The 18,527-nt window shown below is 42.8% G+C and overlaps 1 protein-coding gene across 1 annotated transcript in view; it reads left to right on the top strand.

Moving 5' to 3' along the window:
• C6H1orf174 (chromosome 6 C1orf174 homolog) overlaps positions 1-18,127 on the top strand; it is a 47,270-nt gene extending 29,143 nt beyond the window's left edge. The window contains exons 4-5 of the mRNA XM_069239966.1: positions 8,001-8,124; positions 14,444-18,127. Coding sequence (XP_069096067.1) covers positions 8,001-8,108 — 108 coding nt within the window. The 3' untranslated portion in view covers positions 8,109-8,124; positions 14,444-18,127. The remainder of the gene's footprint in view (positions 1-8,000; positions 8,125-14,443) is intronic.
• Positions 18,128-18,527: the final 400 nt, after the last annotated feature.

Below are 18,527 nucleotides of genomic sequence, written 5' to 3'. Positions count from 1 at the left end.
TTCTTCCATGTAAAAACAAAATGGTTCTGGTGAGTGAGTTCAGAATATGAATACAATACCCTGTATGTAGTTAACATCTACCCTGTCAATAAAGGGATCTTCGTCAGTCACGAAATATGCGAGTAGTACCTCATAAAATGAGAGGTAGGAGAGAAGGTAAGAAACTGCAGATTCTGACACCACTCGCCTTCTTTGGAAGTCTACCATTGCATCACAATCTATACTGCACTGTGTACAAGAAATGTGCACTGTCCTTCCGGTTGAAGTTAAATATATTTCATTTGTGGGGATATTTCCTAACCTGCTGTAACAAATGGAAGGATGGAATTCCTCCAGTGCATTTGAAAATCCACGTATTGCTTTATGGTACACAAATAAATGTGATTGTTCACTTCTATGCTCATTGGAAAGAGAAGACTTCTCAATCACTCGCGGCCTTTCCCAAACAGTCTGCAGTAATGCTTATTGCTCACATCCACCAAACTAAACCTGCCGACTTATTCTTTCTTCCTTTTTTTTAATTTTTTTTTAATTAAAATAACATTTGGACTTTTGTGGACCCCCTACACAATCCTTACCTGCAAACCCAACTTAAGGTATTCATTTTTATGATTTGAATATCAAACTAATATACAGAAAGGAATATGCATCACACAAATTATAAAATATTTTATTTTGTTAACCAAAAATGATAAATTAAATTCTTATTTTAACTGGAAGGTTGGTGCTTTTCAAAATGTAGTTTTATTTCTGAAACAAAGCAGAATGCTTGACTCTAGATTATCATTTTGTCTTTTTTTTTCTCATTTAATGATAATGTGAAGGATACTAACTTGAGTTCTAGCCTCCATTGTTCCTTTACATTAAATTTGTTTTTAATTTTCAACTTTACTTTTCTTGGGTATATACTTTAGTAATATGCTAGCATTATTACAATTTTCTAATTAGTCGTAGACACCCCCAATGCCCCTCCCTCCCGAAGAGTTGTCATGCACATTAAGGGATCTGTAGATCCCAGGTTAAGGACTATTGCATTAGACTAAATCGCCACGATTCTCTTATCTTAATTCCTGCTGTATGAGGCAACTGATAAAATCCAAATTTGGCAGCCTCACCTAAAAGCAGTTTACTAGGGCCAACTCATACCTGTCTAAATTACTCGCCATCTTTTGTGGATAAAGAGGTTGCAGAAGTTGAAGCTCCTTTTCAGCTCAAAGTAGCAAGATCAAAACCGTATTTGGCCTAAATCATTCTTTGTTATGTACTGCAACACTTTGTATTCCTTGCTTAGTGACTTAACAACAAGACCGACTCTTCTCTCTTTAAACCACACCCAAAAACCCACCTTTTCCACCACCTTTTGAACCGTTGTCCTTCTCTTTGTAATTTGTGTAGACACCCTGCCTGATTACTCTTGTTTACTTACTTAGCACAAAACCATCTCTGAATTGAAATCATGTGTTCATTGAGGATTATGTAAAGAAAATGTCTCATTACTTCCTTTGAAGCTGTTAAATTAAAATGTTTGTGGAAAAAAAAGTACAAACCTCCTTCTTTCTCATTAGCTTTGAATGGCAAGGCCGTAAAATGCGTACACTTTCAACAATGCCCGTTGCCCTTTTGTCATCTGCCCCACGCTTATAAGAAGCCGCCATGAGAGGTGTGGAAAAAGTTTTTGGGCTTCACACACTTCACAGTGAACCTGCACAGAAGAAACTGCAATAAAAAACAAGTAGTTGAATTACAGAATAAAGCCAGTAGGTATCTTGCTCGCATTGTTATTTCTTCATGATGATAAGAAAACAGATTTGAAGGGACTGTGTTTTTCTCTGTAGGGCGTTGTTGTTGAATGGCTTGTCAAGGAACCGGGTACAGTTAAAACAGGAAATGAGAAAACAATAAGATTAGAAGCAATGACCTAGGACACTACTACCAATAAAGTCCAGGGGACACAAACCAACAACAATTAAATAAGTGGCCGCCAAATGGAAAAGTGAAACATTTGGAAAACTCAGCCCCTCACCATATAATCATGAGACAATAAATGTAAGTCCCAGAATGTAAAGGGGCTTAGGGTGTCAGAAATCCGAAACTGAAGAACACCCAGTTGCATGAATGACTAGAATAGGGAGCGCGGGCTTCAGAAAGCAGCCTCGCTTGAAACAGGAGCCGATTGCGAGGCATGCAGCGTCTTCTTAAGGGATAGGGACGGTTGATCAAATCAAAGCATGTTGCACAAGAACTTCAAACTATGGTGGCCCAGGTGCGGGCCGTGAGAACCATGTTGCCATGCAAACATAGACAAGACCGTGGTAAGTCCTGTGCCATGCGGTTACTCAAAGTGGAAGGCAAGCAGAGTAGTTTGTCCAACCATGACTCCTCTTAAAGTCCTCCTCGTAAAGAGAAGTGCTGCACAGTAAAGTTAGCTCGGATGCGGTGTACTGCACCGCTGATTAAGCAGCATTCAGATGGAGAAGATGCTGTCTGGAAAAGGAGTGTAAACTCAAGAAAGGAGCTAGTTTAGGTACAGTGCTTATTACCCTTACAGAGCAGAGAAAGCCAGAAGGCCTAGCAGGCTTACAGAACAAGCATTGGCAATGCAAGGGTCTCGCATTTGCTTGAGTTAGCTGTTAACGTTGTAAATTCCTTAGTGGACGTTTCTTGCCATTTAAATTGACAATGAAAAGTAAAACAGTTGACATAATTGAGCCGATTCAAAGCTTCACAGCCACAATGAGCACAAAGGAGAGACACACAAGGAAAAAGAAGTTCGGTCGCAGTTATCCATGTAACGGGGTCAATGTCCAAGGCGGTAACAAACGTAAAGCATTTACCATTGATAACAAAGGATTTTTGAAAGGCAAGCCCACGAACAAATTATAGTGATGGGCGTGCGGTGGGCGTTGTTAAAAGCCCACAGATCGATTATAACAGGTCAGAGCGCTTGCACACTCGACCTAAAAAGAAGTGATGAGACTGTGAAGGGAGTGAGGTTGGTCCTTCGGCTTTAACCCCTTCGCTGACAGGCCTTTTCCCCCTCCTGTGCGGAGCCTTTTTGTTGGCTATTTGGGGCAGTTCGCGCTTAGGCCCTCATAACTTTATGTTCACACAAGCTACCCACGCCAAATGTGCATCCTTTTTTTCCAACATCATAGGGATTCTAGAGGTACCCAGACTTTGTGGGATCCCCTGAAGGAGACCAAGAAATGAGCCAAAATACAGTGACATTTTTTTTTTTTTTTTTTATTTTTTTAAATGGGGGGAAAAAGGGCTGCAGAAGGCAGCTTGTGTTTTTCCCCTGAAAATGGCATCAACAAAGGGTTTAGGTTGGCAAGATCACCACCTTCCCAGCTTTAAGGAACAGAAGACTTTAATTTGAAAACCCAATTTTTCAATACAATTGACATTTTACTGGGACATAGCCCATTTTTACTATTTTTTGTGCTTTCAGCCTCCTTCCAGTTAGTGACCAAAATGGGTGAGAAACCAATGCTGGATCCCAGAAAGCTAAGCCTTTCTGAAAAGTAGACAAAATGAATTCAGCAAAGGGTCATTTGTGTAGATCCTACAAGTGTTTCCTACAGAAAATAACAGCTGAAATAAAAAAATATTGAAATTGAGGTGAAAAAAACAGCCATTTTTCTCTACGTTTTACTCGATCTTTTTCCTGCGATGTCAGATTTTTTAAAGCAATATACCGTTACGTCACCCGGACTCTTCTGGTTGCGGGGATATATAGGGCTTTTAGGTTCATCAAGAACTCTAGGTACCCAGAGCCAATAAATGATCTGCACCTTGCAATGGGTTTTTATTCTATACTGGGTATACAGCAATTCATTTGCTGAAATATTAAAAGTGAAAAATAGGTATCAAGAAAACCTTTGTATTTCCAAAATGGCCACAAGATAAGGTGTTGAGAAGCAGTGGTTATTTGCACATCTCGGAATTCCGGGGTGCCCATACTAGCATGTGAATTACAGGGCATTTCTCAAATAGACGTCTTTTTTACACACTGCCTTACATTTGGAAGGAAAAAATGTAGAGAAAGACCAGGGTCAATAACACTTGTTTTACTATTATGTGTTCCCCCAAGTCTCCCGATAAAAATGGTACCTCACTTGTGTGGGTAGACCTAGCGCCCACAAAAGGAAATGGCCCAAAGCACAACGTGGACACATCACATTTTTTCACAGAAAACAGAGGTGTTTTTTGCAAAGTGCCTACCTGTGGATTTTGGCCTCTAGCTCAGCCGGCACCAGGGGAAACCTAGCAAACCACCGCATTTTTTAAAACTAGACACCTAGGGGAATCCATGATGGGGTGACTTGTGGGGCTCTGACCCGGTTCTATTACCCAGAATCCTTTGCAAACCTCGAAAGTTGACCAAAAAACACCTTTTCCTCATTTCGGTGACAGAAAGTTCTGGAATCTGAGAGGAGCCACAAATTTCCTTCCACCCACCGTTCCCCCAAGTCTCCTGATAAAAATGGTACCTCACTTGTGCGGGTAGGCCTAGCGCCCACGAAAGGAAATGGCTCAAAACACAACGTGGACACATCAAAATTATCAAATACAAAACTACCTTTTTTTGCAGGGGGGCGCCTGCGTTTTTGGTCCTGTGCTCAGCAGCCTTCTAGGGAAACCTACCAAACCCAGACATTTCTGAAAACTAGACACCTGAGGGAGTCCAGTGACGTGTGACTTGCGTGGATCCCCCAATGTTTTCTTCCCCAGAATACTCGGCAAACCTCGGATTTAGCAAAAAAATCACATTTCTGTGTGGGATCACCGCACTGGGACACATTTCATACCACCCAATGTTCCCCTCAGTCTCCCGGTAAAAATTATACCTCATTTGTGTAGGAGGGCCAAGTGCTTGTGAAAGGGAAGAGCCAAAAACATGTCGATATTGAGGGGGAACAAAGGGGGTCCGAAAGGGCAGTTTGCAAAAAAAACATTTTTAGGCTGACAAGTGCAGCAGAATTTTTATCGGTATAGATGAGACAATGCTGGGTGGGGGGAATTTTGTGGATTTCTGCAGATTCCAGAAGGTTCCATCACAAAAACATGGGGAAAAATGTGTAATTTCCAGCAAAGTTGGAGGTTTGCAGGGGATTGTGGGTACAAAAATGGTGTGGGGTGCATGTGAAACACACCAGTCTGGAATCACCCAGATGTTTAGTTTTCAGTTGTGTCAAGGTCTTGTGGATTTTTCTACATGTCAGCGTCCCAAAGTCCATAAAGTGCAGCCCTCACCATTCCAAGTGGGAAGATTTTGAGAGTAAGCCAAGTTATCATGGCCCAAATGTAAAACTAAAACCCAAAATAATCAAATGCCTTCTTGCTTGCTGTGGGATAAGGTGTTTTAGAGTGCGGGGGAGAGCTTAAAGACTGTTACCCCGTTCAGTTGAGGTGGGGGCGTAATCAGGCCCATACTGGTTGGTAGCCACCACCCCAATATTTGTAGTTTTTTTTTTTTTTTTTTTTTTTTTTTTTTAATTCCCTGGCATCTAGTAGACTTTCTGCCCCCCCACCCCCGGGGTGTGGCTCAGGGGTAATTGCCCCAACTGCCCACTAGTGGGCCGAACAACTTTGGCCCCAATTATTTGGGGTGGAGGTATGGCCTCTGGTGGGCTTTCTGCCCCTCCTTAGGGCAGATGGGCATTCCAAAAATAGGCCCATCTGCCCCCAATGGGGGGCAGATATGGCCAACAGTAATGTGCTCCCATGAAGAGCGACCCTTACCCAAGGGGCTGCCTCCCTAAAGAAAACACACACACACCAACCCCTGGTGCCTAAGTGGTTTCTGACCCTATGCGGGCAGATTGGCCTACCAAAAATTGGCCGATCTGCTCCCAAGTGGGGCAGAAATGTTCTAAGTACAATTTCCCCCCAGGGGAGTGACCCTTGCCTAATGGGTCGCTCCTCATCTCTAAAAAAACAAAAAACAAAAACAAAACACCAAAAAAAAAGTAGCCCTGGCGCGGAGGGGGTGCGGGGGCAGAAATGGCCTAAAATAAATTTGCCCCCCACCCCCCTGGGGAGCGACCCTTGCCTACGGGTTTGCTCCCCTTGCGTGACATTGGCGCAAAAATAAAAGATCCCCGGTGCCTAGCGACCACCATCTGTAAAACAACAAAAAATCCCCGGTGCCTAGTGGTTTCCTAATTAAAATAGGCTGATGGCCTAAAATAAAGTTTCCCTCCCTCCCACTCCCCCACCCCCCCAGGGGAACGACCGTTGCCTAAGGGGTCGCTCCCCATCTCTTTTAAAAATAAAATTAAAAAAAAGATGATCATTGGTGCCTAGAGGTTTCTGCCCCCCAAGGCCTTAAAAAAATGCCCCCCCTGGTAGCGACCCTTGCCCAGGGGGTTGTTCCCTTATGCCAATTTCCAAATAGGAAATAAATCCCTGGTGTCTAGTGGGTGTTTCAAAAGCCGGATTGCTTTACAATCTGGCTTTTGAAACGCTCAGAAAGACTTCAAAGGGAAGGAAATTCGAGTGTGATAGACAAACTTTCAGAAGCCGACCTGCATAAACAAATGTAACTGTACACACGCAGTGTAATGGGTGGGTCCGGTAGCAAATAGGGAAGCTGAATGAAGGAAATTCCCCGACTAGTGTTTTGAAAGGATGCACAGAGACACAGGCAGTGAAGATGTGCTGTCTGGTGATCATACGTAAGAGTTTATTGGCAAGTTTCGGCCAAAGTCATGGAGTATCTAGTCTTTTGGTACGGGTCACTTGATTGAAATCCCATGTGATGAAGCAGGGCACAAATATTTCAGGAAAGCACATAGGAGACAGTATCATTGTGGTTAGTGTATGAGGAGGGGGGAGGGCAACCTGGTGAATCTTTTTTTCCGTAAGCAAACATTTTTAGTCTTTGAAGAGTTACTATATGTAAATCCTTACTAAATGCTTAATTTTGTAATTGAATGGTTTTGGGATACGTTTCCATCATAAGAAAGGAACCAGATACAGGTATAGTTGTACAGAACACACCACAGAATGATTTAAATTGTGCAGTTGCATTGCTGGTCGCATTACATAACTGGTAGCACACGGCTAACATAAACATTATGTACATGTCTGCCATGTATGCTTGGTGGAGCACCACATTGGTAGTAACATTTTGATTACAGATGTACATATTTTCATAGACCAAGTCTAGTATGCGTGACCCTTTCAGTTTTGGAAAGAAAGGACTCTCAAGCACAAAGCCTCATTTTTAATTTCTTGACTTGGTTTTTAGTATGCTAGCAGACTCCTTCAGGAAAGACTGTGTAATGCACAAATGAGTGAAACCACACTATAGCACCCGCTCTTTTTATGTGTATGAAAAGGTAAATTTTTACCTGGTCCGGTTACCAGCAAACAAAACTCCAGTGCACTTACCGCCTAGATCAGCGCTGGCGATCAGTAGATGACCGCCAGTATGACTACACCCCCCAACCCCCCATCCTCCACACCCCCACCCCAGGGCCATATAATGTTTTCCCCGCTGGCAGGGAAAAGGGCTGTAACATTGACAGTGGCGCCAAAGGGAGCCCCTGCCAATGTTGGTGTGCGGCGGGTGCAGCAGCACCCGTTGCGCAGATCACTGCCGTCTCTCGCACAAAACAAGCCAGATGAGGAAATGTGTATAAAAAAAGTATCTTTCTAAAGTTAGATTTATCAAAACCGCCTCTTTTGCTATTAGGATGGTGGTTGGTTAGTTGATGCTGTGTCAAGAGATCAGAACCTCCTTCAAAGGAATTGTGATGACTGGCAGGCTCAGATGCTAGGACCTTTAAAGAACATTGTAAACCTCTCTCATCTTACAAAACTGACTAAATATTTATGGTGAGATTGTTGGTGTATGGATTTATTTTATTTATTGAAAAGCAAACGTTTTCATCTACTAGTTTCATCTTGCATTGTAGCGCTGGCCTAAAATACCAAACGCAGTGTTCTGCTGTGATCACCTTTTTATATATTCTTTTTTTTTTCTCCTGCAGGAAATCCCACCGGTTGTCCCAGCATATCCGTCAATGAGCAGAAGAGAGTTCAGGAAACTGCATTTTAAAGCAAAAGAAGATTATGAGGATGAGGATGACTACGAATAAATGCTGAAGGATTAAGGTGGGAAAAATATGACTATTGCTTTGGTTAAATGGAAGTACTCCTTATTAATTGGAGCTGTCACTGATTTTAACCGAAAGTGAAGAATATTTTACTTGCTAAAATCATATTTTCAGTCAAATGGTTCTGCAAATGACTGGTGGACCTAGAAGATACATAGTTTACATCAATTACCTCTTTCTGGTTTCAAAACGGAAATAACTTTTAGTAGCCATTCATAGCTAGATGAAACGACTGTGTGAGAAATCTGAGGTGTTTATCTTTATTAATGTACAGTGTTTTATTTAAAAGTGCTTTTGGTAAGCCAGGTTTGTACATCATTGCAAAATGCTAATCAGTGATCACTTCAGGGTAGGCCATCACCTTTCCAGAAAGCTTAGATTACTCATGTTAGGGTGTATTTATTACTATGCTGTTGGGAGGCATGATTAAGATCACACATAGAAACTGAATTTCACGTTGAATTGAAACACAGATGATACCCTTATCGTAGCTAAATTATATTAAGTATCACAGTGGATTTTAATTAAAAGGCAGTGTTCTGATGAATTGAATTTTCTAATCTGATACACTTCTAGCTGCAGATTCCTTACCTTAGCAAATTCAACTGGTGTCGAACTGGATCTGGAAAATAATAAGCAGTAACTGCGCAGCAATGGTGTTGATAGGCTCCACGACTGCATTGTCCATGCCGGATATGATGTGCACTCTTCCTATATAATCACTGATATCAGTTCCTTTCTTTCTAGGCCATCCGCATGGATCAGGAAAGGATATCAAAGTCCTTTTTGACCACTATTTTCAACACTTCGGTCCACTCCTGAGCAATTTTGCTCCCAGTGGACTTTAGAGATATTTCTTAAACTCTACAGGGCTTAAACCCTGCAGAACCTGTCACCGACAGAAGTCGGTCACAGACTCTAAGAAATGTTCCCACTGCCACACCAGGAATCCCAAAGGTGATCGGGGTGGGAAATGAAGCTTCTGGTGACATGTGATTGGAAGATTCCATGCTTTTCCAGGTCCCAACGGAGTGGGTGGTCTCGTGCCCACTCTCTGTCGCAAGCAAATCATTGTCGGTAAGTCACATAAACATAAAAAAATCCAAGAAGTTGACGTGCTCTTAGACTTCACACCACAAGTCCAAGCCATAAGACAGGGCATGGGAACGAACCCCCAAATCAAGGCCTCGCTCCTGCACTCCACCGGCAGAGTATGAGCTGTGGCCACTTCTTGCATCCCTGAATTTCCCGGTCCTGGAGCAGTCTCTCCCAACTCAAGGAATTCTTTGAGGCCATGCATCTCATATTTGGGTGACGCTACCTCTGAAGCACCTTTAGGCCATACGGGTCAGGGAGGTATCGTGACTGATTTCCACTTGTGGGTCTGCCCTCAGCCCAAGTCTGGCTTTCTGGATTCAGCCCGACCCAGTTGCAAATACATGACTACTTTTTGGGTTTGTCACAGTGGTGCCATTCCCAGCACCACTTACACCTCTGGTCGATGCTGAGCACATAGTTATTCCCGACTCTGAGAAAGAGCTGAACCGGCATGTTGCGATATCATCTCTGCCACCAACCAGACCCATAAAATCATACAGTTCTGGCTAATCTGAGGATCCTTATAGCTACCCTGACCCACAGGAAGACCTTTGGCCCAACCAGACTGTGACCACTGGTATGAGGAAGTAGGTGACACCAGTGGTCTGGACACCGCTCCAGATGTTGGCATGTGTGGTTGTGGAAGAGGGACCTTTCTTCGCTTTGCTGGTGGAGAGAGCACCTGAGATGTTAGACCTTCAGCTACCCTCCATGGAAGGAAACAGTAAGGTCTTGACACAGGTGCTTCAGCCGGAGTTCCTCAATGGAGGACCTCTGACTCGTTAATGAAGCCCTCTCGGATGTCCTGTTCTGGACCTGGCCCGAGCCCTTCATGGGCATAATTTTGCACAGGCCGATTGCACATTGCCACCTCCCCACTTCTGGGAACCCAGCGTTCCTCACCCTGCATCCCACTCCTGAGAGCATGGTAGTAAAAGTCCATCCTGGCGTGTTGCCTGCCACTCCACTGCGTAGGAAATCCTTGAATCTGGACACATTTTGGTTAGAGGATTTTCTCTTCTGACAGCTTTGTACTGTGGTTAGTGAACACTGGGTGTCTCTTAGGCTGATATAGCCACACTGTGTCGGATTTGGTTGCATAAGTGCTGTCCGTGGTCTCGGAGGAGGAGACCTGAGCCATCTTGAACCATGCTATCACAAATGGAAGGGAGCGAAGCAAAGTTCACCATCAGATAAAGGAGTGTACAATGGACTTGCAGGCCAGGGAAAGTGCTTCATCAGTTGGTTACAAGCGACTGGCTTTTCAGGGGGATGTCTAGGGATCCCTCTTGGCATGCCCTTTAACAGCACTTGCCTGTTCAGCAATGAGCCCGATTCAGCACTTGAAAACTTTAAGGAGAGTATGCTCAGTTGTTGGGACTCGCCATGGCCCCATGCCATCTACACCTTTTTGCTTGTTCTGTGGATACGCTAGGGTCGGTCAGCCATATCCTTTATAGCAAAGCCACCATGGCAGTAATGCTTCCCAGCCTTTTTTTGTGGCTGCAGACACTACTCCCTAAAGTCCTGTGAGTACTAAAGAAACCCAGCCCTCCGTTCCGTCAACCGCAGCCTCCAAACTTTTTTAGTACGCCTACATAGGCACTCCAATGGAGACAGGATCTGGCACCACCTGCCCAGTTTCAAGCCATAACATCGAACAGGGGGGTGCGCCAGTGTGTCCAGTGGAGTTATATCCTTCACCATTTGGAAACACCGCCACTCCTGCCACCATCCTCAGATCAGCTTGAGTAGAAGCATCTTTCACGGGCATCAGGAGTAGGCCATGGTTGCCATTCCACCCTATCATCGACCTAGGTGTCTCCTGAGGAGGGGGAAAAAAAACAACACGATTTTAAGACTTGCCTATGTCCTGTCTGCACTAGACACCGGAGACTGGATGATCGCTTAGAACCTGCAGGATGCCTGCTTTCTTATCTCCGTCCTGCAGGCCTATCCGCATCACTTATGGTTCACGGTGACACAGGAGCATTTCCAGCTTGCTGAGCTCCCCGTCTGCAGATATCAGGGCTTCCAGTCTTCTGGGTTCACACCAGGCAGTTATTACCCAATTCCATACTGTGGTGGATCTGCTCTTGTTGGGGTTCACTATCAGCATGGAGAAGTCACACATGACTCCCTTTCAGAAGCTCCCTTCCATCGGAGCCGTTCTGGACACAGTGCAGTTACGGAACTATCCTCCAGAGCAGAGTCCAGGACATTAGGGCAACGACCCTGATGTTTCAACCTTTGTCCTGGATTTTGGTTAGACTGACTCTGAGACTGCTGGATCTGTTGCCCTCCTGCATCATGCTTATATAGCATTCTTGGTGGCATATGTGGGCTCTACAGTGGGTTTGAAGTTCCAATGGGTGCAGCATTAGGGGAATCTTTCAGACCTGCCTAAGTTTTCAAGAAGATCAGGACCAACCGGGCTGAAGTCATCGTAGTGGCTCCATATTAGGCATGGAGAGCATGGTATAAAGAATTCCTGGGTATGAGTAGCTGTCCTCCGATCAGGCTGCAATCTCGGGAGGATCTCCTGTCACAGCAGCAGGGCTGGGCCCTCCGTCTAAACCTGCACACACACCAACTTCATGCATGGAAATTGAGCGGCGGCAGTTGAGGATCTTCAACCTCCCTCCAGAAGTCTGTGATGTTATCTTGGCAGCCATCAACAAAGACTGTGTACACCTGCTATTTAGGTAAGTTTGCAGCTGGATGCTCCAAAAACACATTTAGATTCACTTTCTGCATCCTTGTCCAAAGTGATGGTGTTTGTTCTGGCCTTAGCCCAGCCAGACTTTGCCCTGGCACAGTTAAGGGGTATCTTTCAACCATGCACAACTGTTTCCTCATCTTCTGGCAATCAAGATAGTCTTGGAGGCCATGATATCGGCCCGGAGGGTCGGTGAGCTACAGGCTCACTCTGTTTACCCTTCATACATCAGCTTTTTCCTCTGATAAAGTGGGGTCTCTGAACATGTGCCATTTTTTTCAGAAGGTGGCAACACCTTTTCACGTCGGCCAAAACATCACACTGCCCAGTTTCTTCACTCCGCTTCACACCACCAAGTAGAAAGAGAGGCAACATTGCTGAGACCCTAACAAGGCATTGTAATTTTACATTGCTTGCACCAAAGAACACCGGGTTGACGATGAGCTCTAGAACAAACAAGGGGGGAAAGCAGTGCAGAAACAGAACATCTCCAGGTGGATTGTTTTCTAAACAAAGATCTGCTATACCTCTGTGAAGAATCAACCTCCTGAGGGCTTGCAGGGTCATTCCACCAAAGCTACATCTACTGCATTAGCTTGTGGAGTTCCTGTACTGTACATCTGTCAGACTGCTCTGTGGACATGCTTGCACACATTTACTAGTATTACCCTGGCAGCTGGTCACGTCATGATGGGTGCTTTACCTGTTCGGTCCTCCAGGACATTTTGGTTTGATCCAGGTTGCAGGCCCACCTCTGGGGTGGGTGGGCCTTACTTTGGAATCTGTGGCTAGAAGTCTCTGTCAGTTACAGAGGTAAACCCAATTAACATCCGCTGCAGGTGTGCATAGGTACTGCTTAAGTATTTCGAGATTCTCATCTGATGCTTGGGAAATAATCTAAGGTAGGGAATCTGCAGCTAGATAGAGGCTGTGCCAGAAAAGAAGTTACCAGAGAAAGGTAACTTGTTCACCAAAAACATTGTTATCATTTTTCAGCTTCTCTCGCTTTAGTAGACTTTATCAGGACATTATACATGCAAGATAATTTTATAAAAATTAACGAAAAGGTTCATAAAGCATTCTGATGCTAAAAGTGAGTGTTCCTATGCTCGGGCCTACCTCCCCAAACCAATTTCAGCCCAGGAGACACCATTAGCTGGGGCCAGGGTAACATACCGAAGCTCCCCCCCCCCCCCCCCCCCTCCTTTCCCGGGCTGATATCAGCCCTGGGGACCCTATTCCCACCTAGGGCGCAGTGTAAGAAAAGACTGGTGCCCAACCAGGGCATCCACCACACTGTTGAGTGTAGCAGGGGGAGCTCCAAGGCCCCTGCACCCCTAGCCACCTCCCCGCATCCAGCGGGAGCCGCCAGTATTGCTCCCGCCCGCAGGAAATAACTAATAATGCTGCTCTCTGTAAGCGGGAGCAAAATTAAGATCTGTTTCCTTGCCCACACCACTGCAGTTGGGGAAACAGCTAAAGTCCACTCCCAGCAACTGGCAGCGGTCTTGATGGTAGCAGACTTAGGTTTCCCTGCCCACACCTCTGCAGGCAGGGAAACAGCTATGTCTTGGGGGTGGCCTCACCAGAGTCATTAATGTCACACTGCCCGCCTCCTTTTAAAGGAATTGGCCCTGTGGGAGGGCTCCCTGGGGCTGCGTGGCCTTCTCCATAAATAATATCGTCCCCTGGGGAAGTGGACTCCCCTGGTCCTCTGGGGGCTCAGAGAGGGAGGGGCCACATAGTTTCCCCCATTTCCACCACTTCTCTGCCCCCCCCCCCCCCCCCCTTTATTAAACACAGTCCTGCGTGTATTAGAAATAAAAACAGCCTAGGCGCGCTTTTTTTAATTTTTTTATTTTATTTTATTTTTTTTTTCAAATCTTTCTTTTGCTGCAGGGAGGGTCCTTGAGTCCTGTAATGGCTGACAGCAACATTCTTCTCATTTTGCTGGCAGACAGAGCACTCCCTCTCGCAGGAGTCCAACTCCCTGTGGAGCAAGATGGCCTAAGGGGCAAAAAAAAGCTCCTTGGGCCAGCCATAACACTCTATTTTTAAGTTGCCATTCCGGCGAGTCTGTCTCTGAGCCCAACTATCCTAAATCTACAATTTATGCCCCTTAATTTTTCCAAAACTACCAAACGGGTTTACTCCAAACCATAAAAAGTACAGTCTGCGGACCAAGAGCTAGCTGCCTGCTAAATTTGGTGCAACTGTTTAGCATTTTCCTTTGTTACCGGTCTTAAAAGAAATCTATGAAAAACGCATGAGGATTTTTTTTTTTTTTTTTTCCCTTCTGTTCTCTTCTCAACCCCATGAAACTTTCCAGGAAGAACGTGGTCACTTCAAGTGTGTTCCCCATTTTCGGTAATTAATGGACAAAAAACGGAAATGTAAATTCACTGTAAAAAGGTTTTCCAGAACCTAGTGGTATCTATTAAGAGTGGACAGTGATTTATGGCTGAACAAATTGATTAACAGACCTTTTTTGTTTCTACAGGTCACTTGAGATGCTCTAAAAATGCCCAAAGAAACTAATGAATGTACCGTCCACCTTGAAGTGTCACCGACAGCCCGGATCTGAAATGCCTCCTGATAAATCCCTGTGTTAAAAAAAATATTGTTCAATTTTTTTAGCTACTCTTTTTAGAGACTTGAAACCGTGAAAAGTCTTTTAACTCTAATGTAGCAAGTCACTTCTTAGCTTTTGGGCATAGACCATGAACAAGGAGGCATCCAATACTTATAATTTATATTAAATTATTCATTGACATCATTGGTTTGTTAAGGGGCACATAAAATCTGAAATTCCCAAGAATGTAGTGTCTGATGTCCAGGCATCAAAAAAAGTAAACTTTATGTAAAGAGAACCTTTCTTAGCCAAATAAGTTAAGAGTTTTGGGGAGGAGGGGTGTCTTAATTGTAAATACAAATAAGGGAGTTCATTTGTTTTTGCCCAAGGTTGTTCCATATATGGTTTCTACAAGCATACAAAGTAAATGCTTTCTCACACATACTTAGTTTTGTTACTTTTAAGGATCTTAAATTAAACTATAACAGTAACTCTGTATTAAAAGATAGTTTTGCACTTATTAGTGAGGCTTTGGTTGATGTATACCATGGTTATTGCAGCTAGAATGACCAAGTCTCAGGAAGATAGTGATCATTCTAAAAGTGTAGCTCCTTTGCATAATTTTAAATGAGATACACATGAATCCAGCTTTCAATCTGTTGATCTCAAGCTGGCTTTCATACTTCAAACTTTGCATGCACGTTTTACACATATATAAGTTCTTTATCTCCTTTATGTGTATATAGTATTTTTATAGAAGGTATATTGTTTTGTGACCTTTCTAAGAAATTCACTAAATTGAATGAATTAGGAATCTGAATTTTCTGTTGAAATTGGCTCTTTTATGTATTCAAGCAAAATAGACCATAGTAGTGAATTATAAGGTCTATTACTAAATCCATTTTAATATAGACCAGGTAAAGGCCGAATTGCTGCCAGTCTATATTTGCTACTCTGCCCCACACATGAAGAGTTCTGACTGTTGAACCCTACATCTACGGCGACTGCATTTTTTCAACACTAGAGTCCTAAACCAATAAGGATCTGAAGACACCATCAATGGCTGTAAGCATCTGGTTTAAAGTGGTACTCCCTTTTGTTGTACTTTATTATGAACATTTGTTTCTAATTGTGTAAAAAAAAAAAAATGGTGCTACTTTTTCAGAGCATTCATGAAAATACTTTGCTTGCCCTTGAACCTGTAGTGAAAACTGTTGATAAAGTGATGCAGGTGTCAGTATTGGCTTGGCATGTAATCAATTGTGTGTGTGTTTTTTTTCTCGTTTTTTTTTAAATAGCACATTAGTGTCACCACACCCTTCCTACCCTTCCTTTTCTTTACATAGTAGAACTCTCAAGTTCAAGTTTCTAAGTAGACTGGAAGGATATGAGCAGATTTAACTTAGGCATCCCCCCCCCCCCCCGCCCCACCTCCCCCCAAAAAAAATATTTTTGTTAGGAATATCAGGGCGGTGTCAACCCCTGACTAGATGGTGAGCAATTGGTCATAATTGCATGCTGTACATTGTGAACTAATAGTAGGTAGATGAGGATTGATTTGCTTTTTTTTCTTTTTTTATATTTCATTTCGTTTTTTGGTTACTACATTCTTTCTCACATGTGATTTTGTATTTTTTTTAACATGTTTCTGACTCATGGAATGTTGTCTTATGTGTTATTCTAACTGCAAAACAACTTGCCTTTCATTTTGTTTGTGCACACACAAGATTGTATATAACACTTCATAACCAGACACATGATGCTTTGTAAAACCTCTTTGAATGTTAATTTATTTGCAGTTTTGAATACCTACTGTGTACATTGGAAAGTGTATAAGAGGGATATTTTGAAGAATGGGCGAGGGATGTTGCTTTAAACTTAAACCACTCTTAAGTGCTGAATTCTGAAATTAAGCTGTACAATGCTGTGTTTTTTCTAAGTTATAAATTGTGTTATGCTATGGGATATTTGGTAATTTACTGGTAGGAACAAATTACCCCCCCCCCCAAAAATAAATATATAAATCTTTGTTGGAGAAGAGGTGGGAGGAGGTCCGAATTTAATCTGCAAACTACACGATTGTACATCATTTTCTTGTCTTTAAGCATTTCTTTTAAAATATTAGCGTGCTCATTTCCATGCATTCGCGATGGCTGCTAGAACACAGTAGATGGCTCCAAAAGGCCACTGAGAGTGAAGTCCGTAACCTGCAGGTCTGCATTCAGTTTGCAAATTGTATGTGCAATTTCAGGCTTTACGACTCGGGGTGTCTCAAAAGGACTGTGAATAACTATTTTGCATTTGAATAGGGGAAGAGTTAAGCCTTTTGTGTGCAGCTCTTTAAACCTGATACATTAAGCAGCAGCCCAAATATTAGATTTTTACCTAAAAGGGCTTGTAAAATTTAGGTGAAGCCAGGGGCCTTATGACTAAAGTGAGCATGTTTTTCTACCAGTCGATGACAACAGCCATTGTATATCTTGAAGCAGATTTACGTTTATATATTTTTTTTTGTAAAATTAAGATGAGGAATTTGCAGTCTACAGTGCCTCATATCTGATCAACTTTGACATCTTGTTATATACAGTAACTTTTTATATAAACAAATGTAGAACACGTAAAAGCATTACCACATTCGCTTAAATGAGGCCTTATTTTTTATAGTTATTGGTAACATTTACTTCTGCAGGAAAATATATTTCTCCAGGGTTCCCAATCCTAAGTGATCAGCGTTCACCTTGGACACTCACTGAGAATAGCGAAACCATTTTACAGACCTTTTATTTTGTACTATTTCTTTGATTTATATATAATTTCATGTCTGTTCCCTGGAACAATATTTTAGTCATATAAAGGAAATTTTACTTTTTGAGTAAAAGCATAAAAATGATCACAAATGCTATTTACAGAAAACAATGGGGAGGTGCCAAACTTTGGCATTTTCTTACAAAAATACCTTTCTGCCTTTTTTTCTTTTGACGTTACCAGCTGAATGTAAAGTAGGTCCGAAACACAAAACCCGACTTCTAAATAAAGAAGACATGCCATTTGAATACCAGTTTTTGCCTTGCAACACCTGTCCTGGTTATAATGTGAACGCTATTGTGAGGTGCCTTTTTAGACTGGAAAGTGCACGGGTTATCGTTGCTGCAGTCTGAGGAAAATATTATGAGGGTAGGTGCCTGGCAATGTAGTGCTTATTCTTCCCAGGTGTGTTAAATCAAAAGAATCGCAATGTCAGATATTTCTAGCAAGCATTTGCTAAGAAAATTTCTTGAGTTCCCACACTCAACATGAGAAAGGTTGAGATTTATTGCTAGACATCTAGAATCTTCCACGATACCCCTGATTAGTCAAGTGCAGTTCCCAGGTTATGGTGTATATCACATGCAGCTTGAAACAACAGAAGTGAATGTTGGCCTTTAATTCACACTTTTTAAATAAAAACGTAAGAGATTTGCATTCGATGGTGAAAAAGTTGCTTTATTGTACTGCATGTTCGAGTCTTGTAAACAGTTTGTATGTTACCAGAGAAGACTTGTCCCATTTATCATCATTTGTATTACTATTTTGCTCATTGTATACATAAGCATTAAAATATCATAAAACGTGTGCTGACACTAATTTATCTAGGATATGTGATGGGTGGATCTTTGCTTGCTTCTTGCAGGATTTGTATAGTAATAATGTTCCAGCCCCGGAAAAAAAAGTGTTATGCAAATGCTAAATATTTTAGATATTTGTTATGTTGTGAGTATTTCTAGAGCACACAGTTCACCTGGAAGGGTATCCTTTCACTTAAAATCTGAAGCAGAGCTGCCCTGGGGCCTAGGAAAAGAGCCAAGCCTTCAGCAGAACTGACGAGGCGGCTCTTATGTGAAGGGACATGATTTTGGAGTGGGTTAAGAGAATGGGTGAGGCGAGGGTGTCTGTTAGTGTTAGATGTATCCTGGAAACATTAACGTTGAAGGAAGAGAAAGCCCTTCTGAAAGCCACACTACCAACAGGGAGC

This window comes from Pleurodeles waltl, chromosome 6, assembly GCF_031143425.1.
Source record: "Pleurodeles waltl isolate 20211129_DDA chromosome 6, aPleWal1.hap1.20221129, whole genome shotgun sequence".
NCBI classification, from domain to species: domain Eukaryota; kingdom Metazoa; phylum Chordata; class Amphibia; order Caudata; family Salamandridae; genus Pleurodeles; species Pleurodeles waltl.
Note: the sequence above shows the minus strand (reverse complement) of the source record. Positions and strands in the feature narration are given on the sequence as shown.